A 21,044-nucleotide genomic window follows, 5' to 3' on the forward strand; every position below is an offset into this window, starting at 1 on the left:
GGCTGGGTGAGGATTTGCTTCTTTAACCTCATCAATCCAAACACGGCTCTCAGAGAGTCCGGGTCTCACTACAGGGAGCTCATAGACTTGGATGACTTCAGCCTCGTCTTTAGTTCCGTCTCTGCTGTGCTTAATAAATGAATCTGGGGCCGACGTGCGGGGTCTGACGGAATAGAGGAGCCATAAATCCCCCCGTGAAGACCCCCCTCTTCCTCCACACACACACACACACACACCTTGAACATGACTAACTGTCCCATGGTGGTGTGTTAGATTTTCGCTGCTCGCAGACAGACCTGTTGAAGTGCCAGCTCTGTTTTTGTTCTGCGTGTCCACCAAGCAAATATAGCATGATTTATAGCCGGCTCTACTGCTTTCGTGCAATTCTTCTCGCCGCGGATATTAAAAGTTTCAAAATGAAGAGAGGCCATGTGGAACTGCTCCTCACGCTCCTCACTTAATTCACACCCTTCTTTTGAACAGGATCCAGTTTAATTTCCAGATTGTCCTTTGTTGTTTCTTTACTCCCAAACATGATAAACGATCGCAGTGGGCGACCGGGAAATACGGAGGTTTAGTGAAGAAGCATAACGTTTTTCACACACAAGTGCAAACGTTCCTTTTTAGCGTTGCGTTGTACACAGCTATAAATTTCATTGTATCCTGAAGTAAATATGGCACGTGATAGAACCTGTTGTGAACAAATTTACTGTAATTGTGGCCTTTGCTGTAACAGAAACCGCTCGCGGCACAGATAGAATACATAGCACAGACGCACAAAGAGAATTTCTTACGTGTGGTGATCTATACAGATTCCTCAGGGTCTGACTCATAATTTATTGGTTCCCATATCATCTTGGAGGTGGATTCACATCTCAACAGTCGGCATTGTCCCTCCCCGACGTGATGTTTGTGCCTCCGGAGACGCGATACAGGCATTAATCACTGCGACTTGATTCATGGTTTGTTGCAGTGCATAGCATAGCGTACCGTATTATGTAATGCGAGTCTATGGTAAAGGATTTCTGGGCATGGCTCTTCCATCTCGAGCCAGAGAGCCATCGCACGGTTGTCACGACACAAACCAGATGCAGCACATCAGCTATTCTGAGACTGTTTTTCCAGCCTGCTCAAAAAGTGCATTCGTACCTAAAATAGTCCTCGAGCCTGGAAGACGTGCACTCTATGTGGCCGTGCTCTTGGCGTATTTAATTTGGCCTGGACCCCTCTCTGAATAGAGATAATAACTGTCTTGGATGGAGACAAGCGCCCTCCTGTATTTCGCAATCACCAGAACCAAAAAAAGGTTGTTTTTCATAGTATAACTGCTTAGTACCTGATGGATATGATGATGGAGTTTGGAATAGATAGAGTAGACAGAGACACAGTGAAGATTTATGAGGTTGAAGTAGCTGCGGTCATCTGTTTATAATGGGACTCCGAAGGAGCAGAGTACGCCGCAGTTTATGAAATCGAAATTTGTGTTTGAGATCGCTCAAAAATACCAGTGTGTTTGAGTTTGCTCCTCAGACGCAAAATATTTGTCTGTATAGTGTGTCTTTATTGTGCCCAAAGTACACCCAGTTCATTCTTGGCTATCATGAGAAAGGATGGCTGTTGTGGATTTGCCTGACCCTAACCGTTTACAGATTGATGGTGTGTTTTGAGGGGACACAGATACATGATACACAGAGCATAAACAATATGGATAAACCTAACCATGCAGCATATTTCAGTAGCTTTTATACTGGGAAACACAATTACAGTCGAAGTACGTATCTCTTATTTGCCAAAACAGTATTTTTAGTGTTTGAGTTTGTAAATGACAAAAAATAACTCCTAAGAGCTACTCTTCGTGAGATGACAAGGCTTCTTGGTATTCTGTATGACAGCAAGTTTAGATTTTTGGAGGGAGAGAAGTGGTACCAGATGTGATTGGGATACTTCACAGTTCGGCCAGTTTTTGCAGCGCAGACAAGATAATTTGTCTTCAATTACAGGCTCTTTCTTCTCACATCAGTCATGTGGCTGAACACTTGTTGAGCTTAAGCTTATGTGATTCCGCACGTAGAGCTCTTGTGCTGAGGAGTCATAGAAGCCAAGGACACTTGTCTTGAGTGAGGCCTTTCACCCCCCTCCCCTGTAAAAGCAGGCAGCTTATGTTAATTAGGACATTTTAAATCATGGATTCGAGTTTTTCGCCCGTGTTTAGTAGTTATTTGCTCCAGTGGCGTCACTTCTTTCTCTTGTTAATAAGTTACTCTTTGGTTGTTAAAGATCAGGAGATGGGAGACACGGTCCAGTGTAAAGTCTGTGACTGAATGACTCCTTCTCCTGTCTACCCTACAAATACCCTACTCCCAACACACCCTGGTTAGTTAATGTATGTCACCTCATGTTACACAGGTGAGCATCCTGACATGCCAGCAGTTGCTTCAAAGTCCACTTTGCAGTAGGACATTATTTGTTACCCTGCATAACATCCTGCCTGACATGCCTGTCTAATTCAGGCTTGCGTGTCTCCCCACCTTAAAATAATAGTGTGCTCCTTGTTGTGTTGGATTGCTCAAGGCTATAATTTCTCCAGAAACTGGGAGATATGAGTGACCGGCAAAGGCTCGCTGCCTCCACAGTGGCTTCTGACAGTTCAAACGGCCAAGAAACCGTCAGTCCATTCGGGCGTACAAACAGTTTTACATTTTTACAAAGTCCTTGCAAAACGTCGACACAAATGTTTTAATCCGCAGAAACCGCCGATCCTGGAATATGTGTGGTATTTTTCTTTACTTGCCCAAAGTACAAAACAGTACATTTTTTCAATGCAAAAGAAATTTCACAATGCGACATTGTCATAACAAGAAACAGGAGAAGCGATATCCAGTTTAAAATGGGAGATGCACAAACACACATATACGGGGCAGACGTGGCCACAGACATTGCTGTGTCTGTTTGGACATTTGTGGGGCTAAATCTGCTGCTTGAAGCAAGACGTTTGTGGTTCTTATATTTTTCTGTATGATGCGTGGGGCACGTAGGAATTCGACTGGCTCTTGGTTTGTCCCACAATGTGTCCCAGCAGCCCCCACTAAGACACAGACTGAGGCTCTGTCCGGATTGTCTTCTCTGTAGACCTGAGGAAGAATGGACCTAAGTTGTCCGCACAAATCAAAGTTTGCCTGTGCGTGCTGACATACACCTACAGTACATGTGCGTTTCCCTTACTACGTGAGGGGCAGGATGTATTTTTCACGTGTCAGGGGCCTGTTTGGTCAGAAGGTAGTGTTTAAACCCTCATCAGAACCTTTGCTGCACTAATGGATGTCTCTGGTCCTCCTCCCTCGACACCCCCTGCATATGTGGAAGTATCACGTTACCTTTTACCACTTTCCTTCTCGTGCGCCACTCACAAGAACACAGGACTCTGATTTGCAGCTAAGAAAACAGCTTGGTCTGGCATATTTTTTTTTTCTTCTTCTGAGGTCTTGGACCTGTGGCCTGGTTTGGTCTGCAGCCCAAACTGCCACCACTGGCTGCCTTTTATTGGAAGCAGAGCTAAGTGTTTGTTTTCACTGCATTGTTGGGAATGGGAGATGGGGGGTACCTTGGTCTACCTTTGAGTGGGGCCTCTGGGATGCGTGCGGAGTAAAAATTGCCCCTCTGCACACAATAGATTGGCAAGCACACCAAGAGCCAAGACATCACAGCTCGAGGACCTTGGATTCCAGCCGTAGCTTTTCTTTTCTTAAACACAACACTCTTAAGTCTTAACAGCCGTCCTCAGTGCTGCATTGTGTGGTTTGCGGGGGAAACAATGGCAAAGACAAAATATAAACGAAGGTTAAAATGTCCAGATTGGAGTTTGACATCAACCAGAGTTCAATTATTAACTTAAACTTAACTTTCTGCCTTTACTTCTTCAAGGGTGGGAATGAGGAGAACATTAACTTTGTGCAGTTGTGATTTTTTTACCTTTCATGTGGGGTCATTCTTACTATTTATCACATGCTATTGACCATGCTTTTGACCATTGACCTGTTGCCTTTCTAATGCCTTTGAGATTATGACCTGGATGACTGAGAACCTTCATAAACATGCTATTGACCAGTGTTCTGTAACCATAATATGTTCTGCTCCTTAAAAGGCTGCAGAGTTCATCTGTCCATGATATTTTAACGAGATTCATTGCATTGATTTTGTCCAGAAAGTCCGGAGTGTGTCCTCCCAGAGGTGTGCCGAGTATTCCAAACCTTTCCAAAGCCTCCCTTATTACTATCTTGCTTATTTGTGTAGTTGTTCCATCACCTGCAGAACATCGTCCAGGATTGAAGGGCCCAGGTCAAGGGTGAATGAAAAGCCACTGTCCTCGTCCTTCTGCTTTGCAGAAGATTTCTCCCAGGTCACCGTTAAATCCCCGTCCATATCTGAATTCACACTGTTCCGTTCGGGCGCCTGAGTCTGATTGGAAGCATCACTATTCACCCTTTGGTGCCCATCCTCCCTTTCCACCTCGCTGTCTCCGTCCCTGCTGTCCAGCAGTGGCATAGAGCTGCATTTCTTCCTCTTCTGGGAGGTGCTGTGCTGGCGCTCAGACAAGTCGGGGCTGCCTGTGCTGTCGGTCTCATCCAGATTCAGCCGAGGCGGCTTCGGAGGCGGTGAGCAGGCCAGGAACAGATTCTGCTCACTCTGGGAGCTTTGAAGAAGCAGACTGTGGCCATTCTTCAGAAAAGACAAATCTCCAAAGCTGTCTGTATGGATATCGTTTCCAATATGAGAGATGTGGCGGAAATCAGCCAGTGGAAGACTAATCATGTTGACGGACAGCACCTCCCTCCGCTTGGAGTTCCTGCTGGGCCACCGACCAGCAGATGGCTTCCTGTACAGTGATATTCTTCGAGACATCTTGGCAGTGTTTTTATTTATTCTATTTATATATCCTCAGAAGTATTCTTTTCCGTCAACAGTCTGTCGGCGGTAAATCCTTAGGAAGTGGTGTGTTACTTAAAAGCACAATGCCATCTGCAACGAAACACAACAAAAGAAAGAATTATAATTTAAAACCACTACAGTGCATTTCCCTGGTTTCCCTCCCATCGTGCCAGAATACGGAGCACGCCTTTGCTTGCGCTTGTCATGTAATTCAGCAGCAGATGTGAAGCATTGGACCGTGTCTGTTGGCCTAATGAGAATCGGCGTTGTTCAGAGATTGCACCTGCTCCACAGAATTTTCAGTTTAATGAAATTCAGCATTATTTGGCAGCGGAGGGGGTGACCCGACGGCGCTTTGAAGGTTTCATTTACAAATATTTACTTTTCAAAGCCCCACCTTTTCCCATAAATGCAGGTGTGGTCTCCCGCATATCCTCTAAAGGAAGTCTATTAGTCGGCTTAAGACTTCCAGTAACAAATTCAACAAAAATGCAAAATCCTAAAATGGTAATTGTTGTCCTGTGTGCTGAGGATCGTAACTTCTCATTTTGTTTTGGGGTGAATGTGATTTTTTTTTTTTTCCCTCCCTTTATTTCCTCAGAAAGCACTGTAATATCTACACTGTGAAACACATGTTAATGATTCTCTAAGAAATACAAATAAGTGGGATGCAAAGTAATGTGGTGAACGTGGAAGTTAATAAAGTAAAATTTTATTGTTATTCCATAAACAGCATTGTGCTCGGTGTTACATTTCATTATAAGCTGGAGGATTTAAAAAAAAAAGAAAAAGAAATTTAATTTCTACCAACAGAGCGTGCTGGTCCAAATGAAACGATACAGTAAAATTTAATACTAAAGTCTCACTTTAACTACAATAAGAAATGGTAAAACCTGTTTCATTCCGTGACCTATAAAACAGAAACCGTTCATCAACGCAGGCATGTTGATTAGATAATGTGCCCAGTGTCTGTGATTTTACACTCTCAACAGCTTAGTCCACATTAGATCTGTGTTCGTGACTTGAAACACTCACTCTGTAAATTTGTAAGCCACTTCAGCAAACAGGTTTTGTTGGCCCGTAAAGGTTTTATCGGCACTTTAGTAGCAGCGGGAGATTGGAGAGCATGGACATAACAGCATTCCTTTCCAAACATGTCAGTTTGACCAAGGTGGAGTCTCAGGATTTCAGCCATGAGTAGTACCGTGTTGAGAAAACACTTCACGGCCAAGTGAAAACTAAAGAAGCCTGTTAAAACCGAAGTGCCAACTAGCAGATTTTAAATGATCTTTTTGTTTCTTTCTTTTTTTTTTTTAACGCTGCCACTAATGACACCGTGAAAGACAGATAAATAATTTGATTAAAAAAAACCTTAAAAGCCATTATGAGAATTTTTCTTTTCGCGTAGTTACTCTTAAATGATTAACAAGAAACTCGATGGTGATAGAGGAGGTGACTCTTACCTGTCTTGCAGAGAAAATCGAGGACATTTGAATCCTACACATGCACACCCGCTTCTGTCAAGAAACTAGGCTGAGTCTGCCTGCACACCTTGACAATCTCTTCCTTAACATGATGGGACTTGTCAGCTATTACACAGGAGACCTCATTGCACAGCCTTGAGACAGAAGACAAAAAAAACAAACTGTGTTGAAATGATCTTTACCTTTTACATGAAAGTGTAGCATTTAAGACGCTTATTTGTAACTAAAAAAGACTAAAGAGACTTTTGCTTACCTCTATATCTACTGCTGGCTCAGTTTTGGTTCAGTCCTCAGGCCATTTAACTTTTTTTTTTGCTGATCATTCCCACTTGCACTGCAGAACACTCCAGGTGTGTTGGTGGTGAAAGTCTTCTCTGACTGTGGTGGGGGGTCAAAGTACAAAGAGGGTTAAGACATCCAGGTGGAGGGTTTTCTTCAAGTTTTCTTTTTTTTTTTTCCCCTCAGGCTTTTCTCAGTTTATGTATGAAGTCGTCCCACTTCAGCTTGTTTGTCATTCGTCATAACATTGCAGTGAGCCGGCCTTTTAGTCGTAGTAGGTAGGGTTAAGTCATGCCCGTTTGCCGGCTGCGCCCATCACCTGTGGGAAAGCGGACGCAAAGCAGGAGCGACTGATTTGAATCCCTGTGATGTAAAACGACAGACTGAATGGAGGGCCGAGTGAGAGTTTGAATAGGTTGGTGAGTGTACAACAGTTTTTTTGTTGTGTTTGAGATTGTGTGCGTTTCATAGATTGTGTGCTTATTTAAAAAGAAGAAGAAAAAAAAAAAAAAAGGAAGTCGGTCAAACAGGTCCGCCGCTCGGGAGGGGGGCTAACCGATCTCTAATCTCTGTGTCTTTGTCCCTTTGCTCTGCCGATTTCCTGATTTCCTGCCTGCTGTTGGCTTGTCTAAAGCCCCAGAATCCAGCCCCACTCCACAGGCTCTTCTGCCTGACTGGAGGCCTATAGCGGCTCTGTGTACTCAAAGCCCAGTATCACGCACAGACATGTACGAGCAGGCACACGGGGTTTCACAAGAGAGATAACTTGTTGCGTATCCAGTTCTCACGCCTGCAGCGTGTAGTTTAACTGTGGAATGCTACAGTAATATCCAACTGGAAATTATAACAGAACCGCAAACCTTTTTTTGTGGTCCGTGGACTGCTCCTTTGTTGGTTTTAGAAATGGCCTTTAATAGGTTTTTATACTAGGATAACGCATTAAATGTTACTCATGTCAATCATGCCTTCACACCTTTTTTGAATACTCTTTTCTAAATTTAATCTACAGCCATTGTGCCAATCTTTTAGAGAGAATTATTAAAATCACCAACATATTGTTATGCTGAAATATTCCCCATGTGTTCTGGCAGAAAAGAGGGGTGGGCCTGTTTGCGCAGACTTTGAAGGCTTTGCCTCGTTCACCAGACTTAGAGTGTGTGAAGAGCAAATCATATTTTTACACTCCTTTCATTTGAATCCAGTGAACAATATGCACGCCTCCTGACACTCTTTTTCTTCCGCTCCGCAGCGCAGCGCCAGAGCAGTCTACAAGACCAGACACAATTACTCACGCAAATGAAATTATCGTAACATTTGCCCAAGACAGAGAGAGAGAGAGAGAACATTTCTGAGCATCTTTCTTCTCAGAAACTTCCCCCTCCTTCCACCTACGACCACAAAAAAACTGCTTTCATGCTAGAAGACAATCAGGGAAAAGAGCGAGCGTTATCTGCGGTCTTTGGGTATGACCTCACAAGACCTGCTGTCTGACCAAGGTTGGGCTCACCCCGTCAGTCGGGCTCTCGTGCTATGTAGCCTCTGGGCTGGTGCATTTAGCCCGGACTGGATTTCTATGTAAGCCTCTTTTCTAAGGCCTGACCATAGCGGGCAGTGTGGTTTGATGCTGCTATGCTGGGCCTGAAATCTGGGATGCTGCATGTTTTTGTCGTTGCAGGATAAAAAAGTGTTTCCAGATATTGCTTTGACTGGCGCTAGGAGCCCAAACTGAGGCTTTGGTGGATATTCTTCTGGCCCTTTGTTGTGTGTTGTCCTGCTTCCATAGTATCAAGGCCCTTAGACAGCCAACATTTAGACAGGATTAACTGCGAGCACTGTCTGATTCTTTTATATGAAAAACATTGTTGGATGATGGCAAACACAGGACTGATTAAGGCTTGAGGAATTAAGAATTTCCGTGAATTTATTATTGCCAGGCCAGTCTTACAGAAGGTTACGAAAGGCTGTGCTATCCCATATCTTGTAGCTCTCCTTTCATCAATACTTGCGTGAAGTGTCACGTTTGTCGTCATCATAACAGCTGATGTGACTGTTTGTCTCCAAAGTTATGACTCAGTAATGAGCTTTTTGAAAGGGCTCCAACAGAAACTTGGCAGTCCGGTTGATAAGAGAAGCCCAGACACATGATTTCAGCAGACGGAGATGTGACACCAAAGTCCAGGTGTTACGCTATTGTATACTAAGTGCAGACTCATTAAAAACATTACATAGCTAACAGTAGCTGACGGCACGTCAGGTCTGACACAGCAAGATGACTAGGCTGGCTAAGAATGATAGATGTGGATGAGGTCATTTACAGTAATACTGCCCTAAGTAATGAAGAGATGTGATTTATACCTCCGCCCGTCAGTGAACAAAACACCAAACCGGATTACCTGGAGAAAATTCACACAGACACATGGCGAACATGCAAATTCCACCCAGAACGACCTGAGGCTCGTGTCTTGAATCTTCTTGCTGGGAGGCATCAGTGCTAACCACTGAGCCACTGTGCCGCCAACACACACACACACACACACACACACACACACACACACACACACACACACACACACACACACACACACACACACACACACACACACACACACACACACACACACATATATGAAATAAAAAAAAAAAAACATCTATCTGTGTCATCCTCAAGCTTGGTTCCTCCTGGGAATTTGAGAGTTCTGTGCAATATCTCTTCCAGACTCTTAAGGTGCTGTCCCTGGGATCTGTTGGAGCCACTCTCCCCGTTTGGGGGTCGTTGTCCAGAGTACTCCTACTACCACTACCACGCTCACCTTAACCTTCCACATCCGTTCCAGCTGCTCTTTCAACCCTTGGTACTTCTCAGCCCTTTCATGTTCCTCCTTTCTGATGTTGGTGTCAGCTGGTATCACCACATCTATCACCACCACCCTCTTCTGAACTTTGTCCACCACCACTACGTCTTGTTGTTTAGCCAGGACCTGTTTGTTAGTCTGGAAGCTGAAGTCCAACAGAACCTTGGCCCTGTTGTTCTCCACCCCATTCTGTGGTATGTCCCATTGGGACTTGGGTGCTTCTATTCCATACTGGGTACAGATGTTCCTGTACGCTGTCCCGGCCACCAGTTGCACCTCTCCATATAAGCTGACCCGGCTAGCATCTTACACCCTGCTGCTGTGTGCTGGACTGCATCTTTGTACAGACTGCACCATGGGTCTGATCTGCTGATCTGCTCTGGTGGATCTTGGCCTTTATGGCTCTTGCACTTAGGACCTCTTCTTGTGCTGCCCTGATTAGTGCCTCTGTGCTGTCTGTCAGTCAGGCCAGCCTGGTCTAGATGGGTAGTAATGACTAAGTTACATCCGCACATTCCCCATCAAAACATTGTTTGGATGGTCAGTGTCATTGACTTCTCCTATCAGTGGTCATAATGTAACGCCTGATCGGTGTACGTTACTGTATACCAAGTTTCACTATTAACTATTTATTTTTTACTTCATTTCCTCTTTTCCTTCAGACACATAAATTGTTGTGCAGTTTCCGTGTATCTAATGCAGGATTTAGTTTACATGTGTATATTGTTTTCCAGTGAACGTGGGTGGTCGGTGAAAGCTGGGAATATTGTGTGTCTTGGCAAAGAGTCATTAGTAATTATTAAATCGTGTGTTATTTAGATTACTGTGTGTGTGTTTTTAGACACATTCCACCAGCCTTGTTTGTATTTAGAGCATTGGTTTAATTTTCTCTTTTTCTCCCCTCGTAAGGCCTAAGCTCTTTTTTTGACGTGTCCAAGGTTCGAATGGTATTCTTAGCAGTTCTTTGGCCTCTTTTGTTTTAACGGCAAATCTGTTACAATCAGAGTGTTTTTCCCGCACGACTCGCATTCGAAAGACGTAATTTCACTTTTACAACGATGTATTGTTGGATATTAAAGAGGCCAACCCCCCCTCGCTTCCCTATTCTATGATCCCTGAGCTCATCCATCATAGAGAGAAATGCCAGGGCACCGGGAGTTCAGGTCTTTGCTGCCATTTCTCTTTTCACTGTTTATTTCCTTTACTTTTACAGATTCCGCTGCCTCCACCCAACAGGCTTCTATTCTGCCGAATACCGTGACCACCTACGACCACATGGTTTCACAACCACGCGTGCACACATCTACTTACATAGCACCTCACTGCTGATTTTTGCTCGCTATTTTTTCTTGAATCTGCTGCCCACTCACAGCTGCTAATACCTTTCACGTTCACACGTTTTTTTCGTAGGTTTTCATGCCCAGGTTGTGGCTATGTTGTCCTGTCCATTTGTCTTTCTTTAATCTTTAATTTTGACACAAACGTCCACATGTTTCATATGAAATAAAACAAAATGATTTCTTCTTAGCTATATATTATGACTCTGGACAGATATGGATGTAAACTGATGGATGCATACAAATGCAAGGCTATAACCCTAGTCGCTATATAGAAATATTAATACCCACATTTCATTTTAGGTACAGTGTCACTGTACGGGCCTCATTTCATGTGCAGCCTGGCTCTGTGATTTTAAAAGGGCTGTGTTTGACATACTGTAAACACCCCAGTGTCGTTTCAAGGATGGCTGTAAATTCTCCGGTCTGTGGATGTATTCAGAGTGCATTCAAGAGGGTTTTTTTTTCTTTTCTACTTGGTGCCATGGCTTTTGCTGTCAAATCAAAGGAGGTCTTACGTTGGAGTTTGACTCTGAAACCAGATGTTTGCGAGACATGTGTGCATGTAAAGGGTTAAATACAGGAAGTAGATTTGAGCCTTAATCTCTATGAAGTGTTTGTTCTTCACTAACAAAAACAGTATAATAGTCCAAACCTTTGGGGTTTCATGTCCCCCGAGTCGAGTAATGAATGATGATTAATCCTCTACCGTTTTTACGAAACTTAAGTTTAGTCTGCACCGGAATTTCACCTTGGCTCCGGTGTTGCATGCGCCGTGCCCCCCCGGGCGGTTTGTTTGAGTTAGCGGGAGCGCTAGGACACCTCCGTGCACACGAACGATGCACTGAATAAGTATCTGCTCTCATAAATCACAAACTCCGCAGCTCAATGACACGCACGCACAGAAACGCACACATTACGCCACCACACTGACTGCAGATAAATAGCTCCTTGATTAACTCCACCACAGTGCATTAGAGGCTGAAATGTTAGCCTGGACCGCAAGGCAGGCTTGTTAAGAAAACCCCATTCTTCTCTTGGAAGTCTATAAAGTCACTTCTTGGCTCAGTGACGACTAGTTACAGATATCTGATAGTGGATGCTTCTAATGTGTAATATATTTATTTTAACTGTCAAATAGAAACTGCTAACCTGTAGTGAGAGCCTACGAGCACGGAATAGCATTCTGAGCATTCTAGCTAAATAAAATGTTTTTAAAGTCGTTTTGAGAAATGAGTCTCATCTTGCTGATGTCCGCACGATGTCGGTTCCTTATTGCACGTACTTCCTCACTCACTCTCTCTCTCGTGAATGAATGCTGTAATGTGAAGCCGATCCGTTTTGTGGGAACGCGGCGGCCACCTGCGCTCCGAGATATCTCTCCCGCTGTGTGCGGGGAGGATTGTCGGGAGTGTGTGTGTGTGTGTTTGTTGCGCTGCCTGACTCACACCTCTGGTGGTATTCATGATGTCATTAGTGGCCTGGGGTTAGGCAGGGGTGCGCTGTTCGGAGGCCCAGCCATGCGCTGATGTCACGTAGCTGGTCGTCAGCTTGTTTGTATCTATGCATGCGTGCGTGCGTTTTACTACCGTCCTACCTCCTCCTTCGACTTTGTGCAGGGGCCCATTTGTTTGTGTTCTGCGGTTTCCTGCTCACCCTGGGCCCCAGCGTTCCATCGCCCCGCACACATGGACACACACGCATGCATATGCACACGGTGAGTGTTTAGTTACAGAGTGATGCACTGGCTAAACATGTACATTGGAAGTTAACACCCCAGGCAAGGAAACATCCCTCATCCCTCAGAAGAAATGCGTCACATCGCCCATAAAGCACCTGTTAATGTTCAGAATTCCCCTTCATCATTAGTGGCACGGTCTGCCCATGACCACGCTAGACTTTGGGAAAGGTCAGGCCTATTCTGACATGTGGCTTCTTCGCTGCATTTTAGCGCTGTGGCCAGTAGAGGGCGTGACAGAGCAGGGGTGTGTTTGCTAAAGAGGAGGGGGATCTGTCCCACCATCGCTTGTGTACTCGTGGTTTATTTAACTTAAAGATGCAAGAGTTGTTTATTTACCTAATGGTGTTCGCGTGATATTTCATAGTTACGTGTCAGACGAGGGCTTGAGCTCACATTATTGGAATGATAATAGCAGCTTTCCTCAATCCAGGGGTTGGGAGTGGGGAGCTGGGGTGGGGGGGGTGGGGGGGTGACTTCCCCTCACCGACCCTCTCCTCTCTTCTTCCTCCACACTTTACCCTCTTTCTCTCAGCACATGGATGCTGGAGTCCCCGTGATGTTTTCCAGATGGCTTAGCTCAGCGAGTGCATTGAGAAAAACGCACCTCTCCTCTTCAAACTGCTCTCACTCGCTCTCCCAGACCATAATGCACCCCCCCTCCCTCCCTCCTTCCCTCTCTCCTGCAGCTCACTGTCTTGTTAAAGAGACACTTCCTTGGCCCTGAAGTCCTCCTTGATATAATCCTTTTAAAACAATGTCTTACACTGTGGACACATGGCCTTCCTCCCCCCTCAGACTGCGATGCTGGTGTCTGGTAGTGCATATGTCTAGTTTAAATGCGCATAAGTATTCACATGCAGCATAAGCATCATCCTTGAATTTCTTTAAGTGTTCCCATGCCTCAGCGGAGTCTTCTTCTACCTGGATGCTTGTGTAACTCTTTTTCTGTATAAATAGAACAGTCATTGTGTGCGAGGCGCCTGGCCCGTGTCCCACCCTTTTCCATCAGCCAATGGCTGCCCTCCGTTTCCCCCCGCAGCAAAAGAATCTGTCGCCATCACCGAGCGAGCCGAAGCCCTTTCAAAGAAATCGCACAGCAACTGTGAGAGGCGGGGCAGATGCCAGGCCTAATTCCAACCCGCATTTTGGGGTTTCGATGACCTGAGGCAGAGGAATTATGCTGTCACTTTTCCTCGGCGGGACGCCGCCTCGAACATGTTCGCCCCGTCGTCACGCTAATGGCAACTGAGTCGAGAGCATCTTCCCGAATCTGCATCCGGAGGCCTGGTCGTGAAAGCAAACAGACACGGGACCTCGACTGTGGTTCTCGCGCTCCATCTGTCCCGAGTGGCCGTTGTCACGATGTAAAACGCAGAAATGCTTGATTTTCCTGTGAGGCTGCCGCTGTAATGGCTTGGTAGACATCCTCCTTAAATGAAAAGGGGCCTCACCGCTGATTTAACACATCAGCGTGCGCCTACACAGCCTGTAGTGTAACCTTTTCTGTGGCTTTTGAGGAAGTTTGCCCTGATGATGTGATCAGAGTTACATCTGTGGGCTGTGAGACCGTGCATTTATAACAGGAAACTAGGGTTGTGACTAATGAAAAGTTGCTAGCCTTGCTAGTTGTTAGTCATTATGGTAAGTGTAGGAAAGACTGGAGCAAAGACAGTATAATCATACCAGTGCTGCATTGTGGGCTGTAAATGTGGGTTTATAAATTAATACATTGATTGTTTTGTCCATAATGCAATATCCTGTAAACCCAAGTTCCTCATAATATTTTGTCCTTGTTTTCAGTTTCTTGAAATTTCTTGTTTTTTTTGTTTTTTTTTTAACTTTTCCACACTTGGTTCCCTCTCTTGCTGCCTTGTTTGAAATTTCCCGTCTGTCTCTCCTGAAGGGCTCCCTGTCGAACGAGCGCGACTACGAGAGCGTGGTGATGATGAAGATGAGGCAGGCTGCCGAGCGTCAGAGGCTCATAGAACAAATGCAGAAGGAGGACGACGACGACGACGGCCGGACGTAGCAGCAGCAGCGCAGAGCCCACCTCGGTACCGGCCTGTGACCGTTACACGAAAACTGTTTCAGGCTTTAGTTTCGTAATTATTATTTTTTTTTTTTAATGTAAAATGCTGTGTGCTCAAATAAACCTTCTCAATGGTGTTTATAATCCGTTTGTTTTGTCGTTTCCTTTACTGAAGATGCAGGTGACTGAGGGACAGACAGAGTAGAGAAGAAGTGCGTGCTGCAGCAGGATTCAGTTAGCTCCAGAGGTAGGAGTCTCAATGCACAGGATACAGGGATGAGATGGTGCTGCACAATATTACGTGACACTGTATTTTACCAATGCACGGGTGCCAAATACAAAATACAGCCACACTGTGGTGTATACGCTCTTTGGCTAGCTAAAGAAAATGGTTAGTTTTATTTTTAAGCATCTTTTAGTATCTCTTATATCTGTTATACAGACTGATTTTAGAAAAACAAAAAAATCCAATGTGAGTCAATATTGTATCACTCCCTTATTGGTTTCTGGGAGAGTTTGGGCGGATGTAAATTGCGGTGTAATAAATTGTAATATATGTCATCGAAATCCACGATTAAAACGTATCAGAGTACCTCTCGGGATCGGTTGCCAATCAACATGACATCACTTAGCATCATTTATTAGAAGGCATTTACAGGTTGAAGATATCCAGTGAGCATTTAGCCTGTGTTTATTGTGTTTTAAAAGAGCCAGAGGCGATTGGCTGATGCAACACCACGCGTAATCAGAATAATATAACGATGTAATTTGCATGTCTGGTTAGACGTGACAGCTCATTACCTCTTCCTCGTAGCCAAACAAGTGTAATGTAAAAATGATTCTTCCCCGTTGCCTCAGAAACTCTGCGAAGTGATTTGAGTGTTAGTAGTAATCCAAACCACAGAGCCTGCGATGTGACTACATGGAAATCATTTCTCCCCCATGTTAGACCGGCAATCAGGCTGCAACTGGAACACTAGGTAGGCTTCTTTGGAATTCTTGTGGCCTGGTGTGATGAAAAGTGAACATACTCCGGAGGCCCTCCATTATAGATCTGGTGGTTTAGATGATTGTTCCCTGGGCTTTGTGTAGAGTATATCTAAATCTCTACGCCAGACTGAAGAGGCCTTGTGGACTGCGCAATTTAAAGGCCATACAATGGTGGGCTTTTGTTCTGTGGTACTTGTTTGTATGTAATCACACGCACACCATTTATTTTATAATACTGTTCAAAGTAGGGATTGATGTCTTCTCTTTTCCTCAACTTGACTCTTAAATGATGACTCTTAAATTTCTCCGTGAAAAATACCCAGAAACGTTACGTCAGTTGCACGGTAATGGAACATTTCGGTAAATGCCCTCGTCTTAAACAGACATCGATTCGCGGAATTGATTCGCGGAAACATGAGCTTTTTTTTTTTTTTTTTTTTTTTTTTTCGTTTTAATCAACAACCAAACTACAAATACAAGTTAGAGTTTTACCGGAGGTTAAGGTGATGAGCTGCTAGCAGGCAAAGGTAACTTTTTGGGAGTCTTGTTGTCGCCGTGTGGTTGCCAAGCAACCAGTGGGGAGAGCCTTGGGAGTGACCAAGAGCTGGTCAGGTAGCATCCACCCCTCCCCATACGACCACATCTGACTCTTGAACGTGAACACAGACGCAGGACTTTCATCAATCTCGTCTTCCACCAAGATAGAAATTTGCTTCTTCTTCTTCTTTTTTTTTTTTAAACTGAAAGCTTTAATCACCAGTGGAAAGCTTTCATCTCAGAAGTCCCTAATGTTTGAAGACCTACTCCATACAGTGTGGTCCACCGCTGTGAACATCTGATATTTTTATATCGCTGGAGTGAGTAAAGAGAAGATTTTGCACAAAATGTTTGTTTCAACCTTGTTACAACCTTGCCACCGCAGGGTTTCCATTTCACACACTTCACTCCACCCTTGGTTCTGTTGGCTCACGCCGCGGACCATGACCCCGGTCTAACTGAAGAACATGCCACTTGCTTCGAGATCTGTCTTCTGTCCTCCGACGGTGATGATTGGTTATCCTCAAACTTAAACTTGGGCTTATGTAACTGATAACAAGAAACATCCTCCTCCTGCTCCGTGACCCACATTAAGTCAGACCTTACACTGCCAGACTACTGCGGTCATCGCGAGTTTTAAAACAAGGTCCTCTGCTTGTGGAACATGTATCCATCCAAACAGTCTCTTTTTTTTTTTCCTGTCTCCCGAGGCTCCGTAATGCTGTGTCTGTATTTGCAGGCCTGTGTGGCAGCGCTTTCTCCCGTCACTGTGTTATTTGCGGGCCACATGTTAGCCTCGCAACATCCAATCCAGTCATCCGTCTCCCTGCCACTCCTGCGCTGCCTCGCCGTGGCTCTGTTACACAATGTCCAGCTGTGGAGCGGTGTGGTGGGAGACATCTGCTCCTCTCCTCCTGCAAAATCCCCTCATCACATGGTTTTGTTTATGCGTAGCCTTTTTCAATATCCCAGCAATCTGCAAAAAAAAAAAAAAAGAGGCCCAGCAACACACAAACTCTGTCCAAATGACAACAGAGGAAATACAATTACAGGAAACACATTCACCACCAACCCTGCCCTAAGCCCACAGTGGCTTGCGCTGCATGCGAACCAGGATGGGAGGATGAGACAGTCGAACGCTCCGTCGTATCAACAATTACAGCAGAGGCTCGGAATCTCGGTAGTCTCGTCTTCTCTCGCATTTGTTCGCCTATAGAGCCCATCGCGTTGCTGTGTGCGAACTGGAATCTGCGCTCGCAGAACTGGGAAGCACCAGCACCTTTTTGATCTGTAGCGCGGAGGTGGAAGGAAAGTCATGTGTGAGGCAGCAGATCTGGTAAGAGTTTGGCTGCGATGCTGGCTGGCTACGTTTCTGGTTTGCGGGTTAGTGATCCGGGCCGGCCCCAGACATGCACTGGCAGACCTGGGGCCGTAATGAAACCACCCAGTGTTTTTTGGCTCTCGCAGGCCCGCTCAGGCGCTCCATGTGCCTGCAATGCTGGTGCGTCATCTCTGAGCACGTAGCATCCGCGTAATTTGCCGTAGAGCTCCAAGTTTGCATAATAAAAGCGGGCTCATCGTGTATTTTATATTTTCTGTTGGGTAAAGTTGATTATAAGACGGTTTGAACTGGCCTTGAAGACATTTCACCACTCATCCACGTAACTTCCTCAGTTCTAACTAACTAACTAATGACCGGTGGGGAGTTGAGGTCTTATTAGGGGCATCTGTGTGTGGCTAGGCCCTGCAACAACCAGATACTCTCCTGTAATTGGACAAATTAGCTCTGATCCTGTTTTCTTACCCCAGTAAATGGTATTCTAACAACCCATTAATGACCGCAGATTCTGGTCTCAAGATGTGAAACTTTTTGTTGAGACTGTCTTCTTCGATCGACGGAAAATGCCCCGCCTAATCCTGCTCAGAGAAAGGGCTTTCCAGTTTGACATAGGCGACTTCCTTTACACCCTGTCAAACCACGGCTAAAACGTGTACGTCGTTGTCCTCAAAAGAGTCTCTCCTTGTCCTTCAGGTGGCGATGGTGTCGAAAATGTCTGGTCTGTGAATTGTTTTATTATTAAGTACACAAATAATCCACATCATAAACGCACGATAAAAAATACATCTTTACACAGTGCTGGAAATACAAAGACTGAGACAGAAGAGAAGGAGAACTGCTGGATGCGATGACATGATATATACTGTACAGTGAACTACTTTACTTTCTCTATTTGGTATCTAGTAGTAAACAGCAGCAACATCGCAAAGAACCTAAAACATAAAATCTCCGGAATGTGGTTTTGTTATTCCCTGAAATTAGTAACCTATCACCTATTCAAAGTAATCTGAAGCCATATCGATGTGAGGGATAATCTTAACTGTAAAGACGTGATTTTGCAGCTTTCAATGAGTCAAAAACAGAGCAAGTCAAGTAATACAAACAGGCGACCAAGCTTTTCAGTACAATTCTCCCTTTAAGGCTTTTACAGCTGCTCTGACACAATCCACAGTCGCTTCACTCCGTCTCCTTGTGGAGGCACCACACCAGCGTCTGCCCCACGCCGGTCATCGTCAGCACGCGGAAGCCGATCTTCTCCAGCTTGTCCAGCACGAGGCGAGGCGGGTCATCCACATGGTACTCGGAACTGCAACGAGCGTAAACACAAAGTAATTCTTCTTTCCACACATGTGGGATATCTCTGCATTTCGGTAAACTCTGCTTGGAAAGTAGAATGCTTTTAATTGTCCTGGTGCTCGTTCACTTCCTTCCACACCTTGGTTCATTTCCCAGCAGCATTTGAATCAGATTGCCAATGACAACACTTCCCTGATCTGTATTCCATCACCTTGAATGGTTTACTCTAAATCTGCAAAGCAGCAGCCTTCCTCAACCTCACTGGAGGTTTTTTTTTTTCTCCCCCCTCTATGTGACCTGATCTCGGCTCTGTCGTCAATATGTTCACGCAGGCTGCCAGAATCAAAGTAACACCGCTTTTAAGTGCATAAATGTGTAAATAAGACCCACTGTGGGCACATTTTCTGTATAAATTGATTCTGCTTGTGTGCGGAGCTCAACGGGAGAACACTGCCATTGTGTTGTTGGATTTGGTTTCACGGAAATAGAAATCAGGTTAGAAATCCGTGACTGCTCTGAGGGACTTTTGGCGATTTCGTGGACTGGTCCCTGTAGAGAATTATTCCTCTCAAGTAGACTCCGTATCCTCAGGTGCTGTCACATTTACTTTATGTCACCTACAACAATAACCTACCCGGTCCTATTTAGTACTCACAAATTATTTCCCAGCATGGTGGTTTTCCTTGCTCCTAGGTAATTCATGAGAGCCGGATCAGAAAATTCATCGCCCACATTTGTTGGCCCAGTCTCCTGCAAGACAGTAATTACACACATTACCTACACAGCTTATAGTTTAGATTTAATGGGGAATCGTTGCTTCGCTCTAACAAGACACGCTGCCCCGTCGTTCGCAGAGCTCTGGTAGGATATCACCGGCTACACCTGCAGCCCTCTGGCAGGTGCGGATCATAATCTCTGGACAGACTAAAAATAGATGATCCAATGCTATACTCGGAGGCTATAGAATTAGGGTTCCTGCAGACGGCGAAGTGAACATGCGCAACAAGAGGCCAGCAGCATGTGTTTTCAATTTAGGGCACAAAAACTAAAACATACACACGCTGCTCGCTCCGTTTGTAGCCTTGGCTGTTTGTTTCCCCCCCTCAGCACGCCGAATATTACAGACCACTGCATGAATATAATTTGCTAGTGGCGACCTTGATTGATTAGCAGTGTGCGCAATGTTGCGTAGACAAATAAATAAATCCATCCCGGAATCTGAAACTCAAACGCGCCTCCATGTCAAAGCATGACACGAGTCATTTGCGGATGCAGGATACACACCAGTCGGATCTGCGTACTGATGAGTATGTAAGGCATCCTGCTCTCCTGCGGCCGCGGTCCTTTATTCTCCTGGGAGTGACTGAAGAGGTCTCCTCGCGGACGCGACGGTGTCCGCTCCAAGTTGCGCTCCTCACTGACAGCTCTTCGCGGAATGCGGAAACACCCACCGCGGCGGACCAATCACGACTCTCCCCTTCAGCATCTGTCAGCGGCGCTGCCCGCTCCGACAAGAGAGTCTTGCTCAACTGTCAACGATCACTAGTTTGTTGACATGAGAAATGTTGTTGGCCAGCGCTCACGCAGCAGAGGAAATGTTTACCGACACAGTTTTCTTCCTTCGCGATAATTAAGCAGCGTTTCTTTTCATCTTCGTCAATTCAAGAGCCTGCTTTAAAATCTTCCCATTCTGTGGCTTGGATTTAACCTCTTCGTTTTTGTTTAGCGAGGCAAATGGCACGCGAGTTTATTCAGTTGGATTAGGCGTTTTTCATTTGATCCAATGCTTTGCGCAAATGAAAATATACACTTGCAGTCAAAAGTCTGGGCACGCCTCCTCATTCAGTTCAATGGGAAACCGTGTCCAAACTTTTGACTGCAAGTGCACCACATGTGGTCTCTCTTTTCACACAGACTGAATTTGCTTGATACATTTACCCCCCCAAAAAACTTATATGTGTGCATGTATTAGATTAAACCTATACTGTCTGGAAACCGGTGCTTCTCACAGATTTATTAATTTCCTCCTCGGCGCAATAATAATAATAATAATAATAATTTTGGATCAGTCTTGTAACCGAGAGGGAAATGAAAGACATAGACTGAAGGCAAACAACAATGGTAGGGACTCTGATAACATCAGCAATATGAATGTAATGTCCTGCGGATGCGCTGAGAGCCTGATGAACATTACAGTTCGACTCTCTGAGTGGGAAGTGTAATTTTAAGCCTGA

At 45.0% G+C, this 21,044-nt stretch overlaps 3 protein-coding genes across 3 annotated transcripts in view; 1 reads left to right on the forward strand and 2 right to left on the reverse strand.

The window, feature by feature from the left end:
• The window catches only part of dnajc17 (DnaJ (Hsp40) homolog, subfamily C, member 17), a 29,236-nt gene extending 14,444 nt beyond the window's left edge, over window positions 1–14,792 (forward strand). Inside the window, exon 11 of the mRNA XM_047610868.1 lies at window positions 14,523–14,792. Coding sequence (XP_047466824.1) covers window positions 14,523–14,648 — 126 coding nt within the window. The 3' untranslated portion in view covers window positions 14,649–14,792. The remainder of the gene's footprint in view (window positions 1–14,522) is intronic.
• Window positions 2,766–7,103, reverse strand: LOC125023539 (cdc42 effector protein 4). The gene is made up of 3 exons (XM_047610869.1): window positions 6,664–7,103; window positions 6,390–6,544; window positions 2,766–5,016 (listed from the first exon to the last, which is right to left on the reverse strand). The coding sequence occupies exon 3, from the start codon at window positions 4,897–4,899 to the stop codon at window positions 4,279–4,281; it is 621 nt and encodes a 206-aa protein (XP_047466825.1). The 5' UTR covers window positions 4,900–5,016; window positions 6,390–6,544; window positions 6,664–7,103; the 3' UTR covers window positions 2,766–4,278.
• A 3,436-nt stretch (window positions 14,793–18,228) lies between the features above and the next one.
• gchfr (GTP cyclohydrolase I feedback regulator) lies at window positions 18,229–20,432 on the reverse strand. The gene is made up of 3 exons (XM_047610870.1): window positions 20,095–20,432; window positions 19,466–19,560; window positions 18,229–18,820 (listed from the first exon to the last, which is right to left on the reverse strand). Exons 1-3 carry the CDS (start codon window positions 20,128–20,130, stop codon window positions 18,691–18,693), a joined length of 261 nt encoding a protein of 86 aa, XP_047466826.1. The 5' UTR covers window positions 20,131–20,432; the 3' UTR covers window positions 18,229–18,690.
• Between the last annotated feature and the right edge of the window lie 612 nt (window positions 20,433–21,044).

This window comes from Mugil cephalus, chromosome 17 (genome assembly GCF_022458985.1).
Source record: "Mugil cephalus isolate CIBA_MC_2020 chromosome 17, CIBA_Mcephalus_1.1, whole genome shotgun sequence".
Classification (NCBI taxonomy): domain Eukaryota; kingdom Metazoa; phylum Chordata; class Actinopteri; order Mugiliformes; family Mugilidae; genus Mugil; species Mugil cephalus.

What these genes read in the sequence shown, in the direction of transcription:
- LOC125023539 (XM_047610869.1), bottom strand. Translation starts at nt 4,899, where the DNA reads ATGTCTCGAAGAATATCACTGTACAGGAAGCCATCTGCTGGTCGGTGG.
- gchfr (XM_047610870.1), bottom strand. Translation starts at nt 20,130, where the DNA reads ATGCCTTACATACTCATCAGTACGCAGATCCGACTG. An exon ending in TCAGTACGCAGATCCGACTG is followed by an intron (nt 19,561 to 20,094) that starts GTGTGTATCCTG and finishes ACTGTCTTGCAG; the next exon opens with GAGACTGGGCCAACAAATGT. An exon ending in ACCATGCTGGGAAATAATTT is followed by an intron (nt 18,821 to 19,465) that starts GTGAGTACTAAA and finishes CGCTCGTTGCAG; the next exon opens with TTCCGAGTACCATGTGGATG.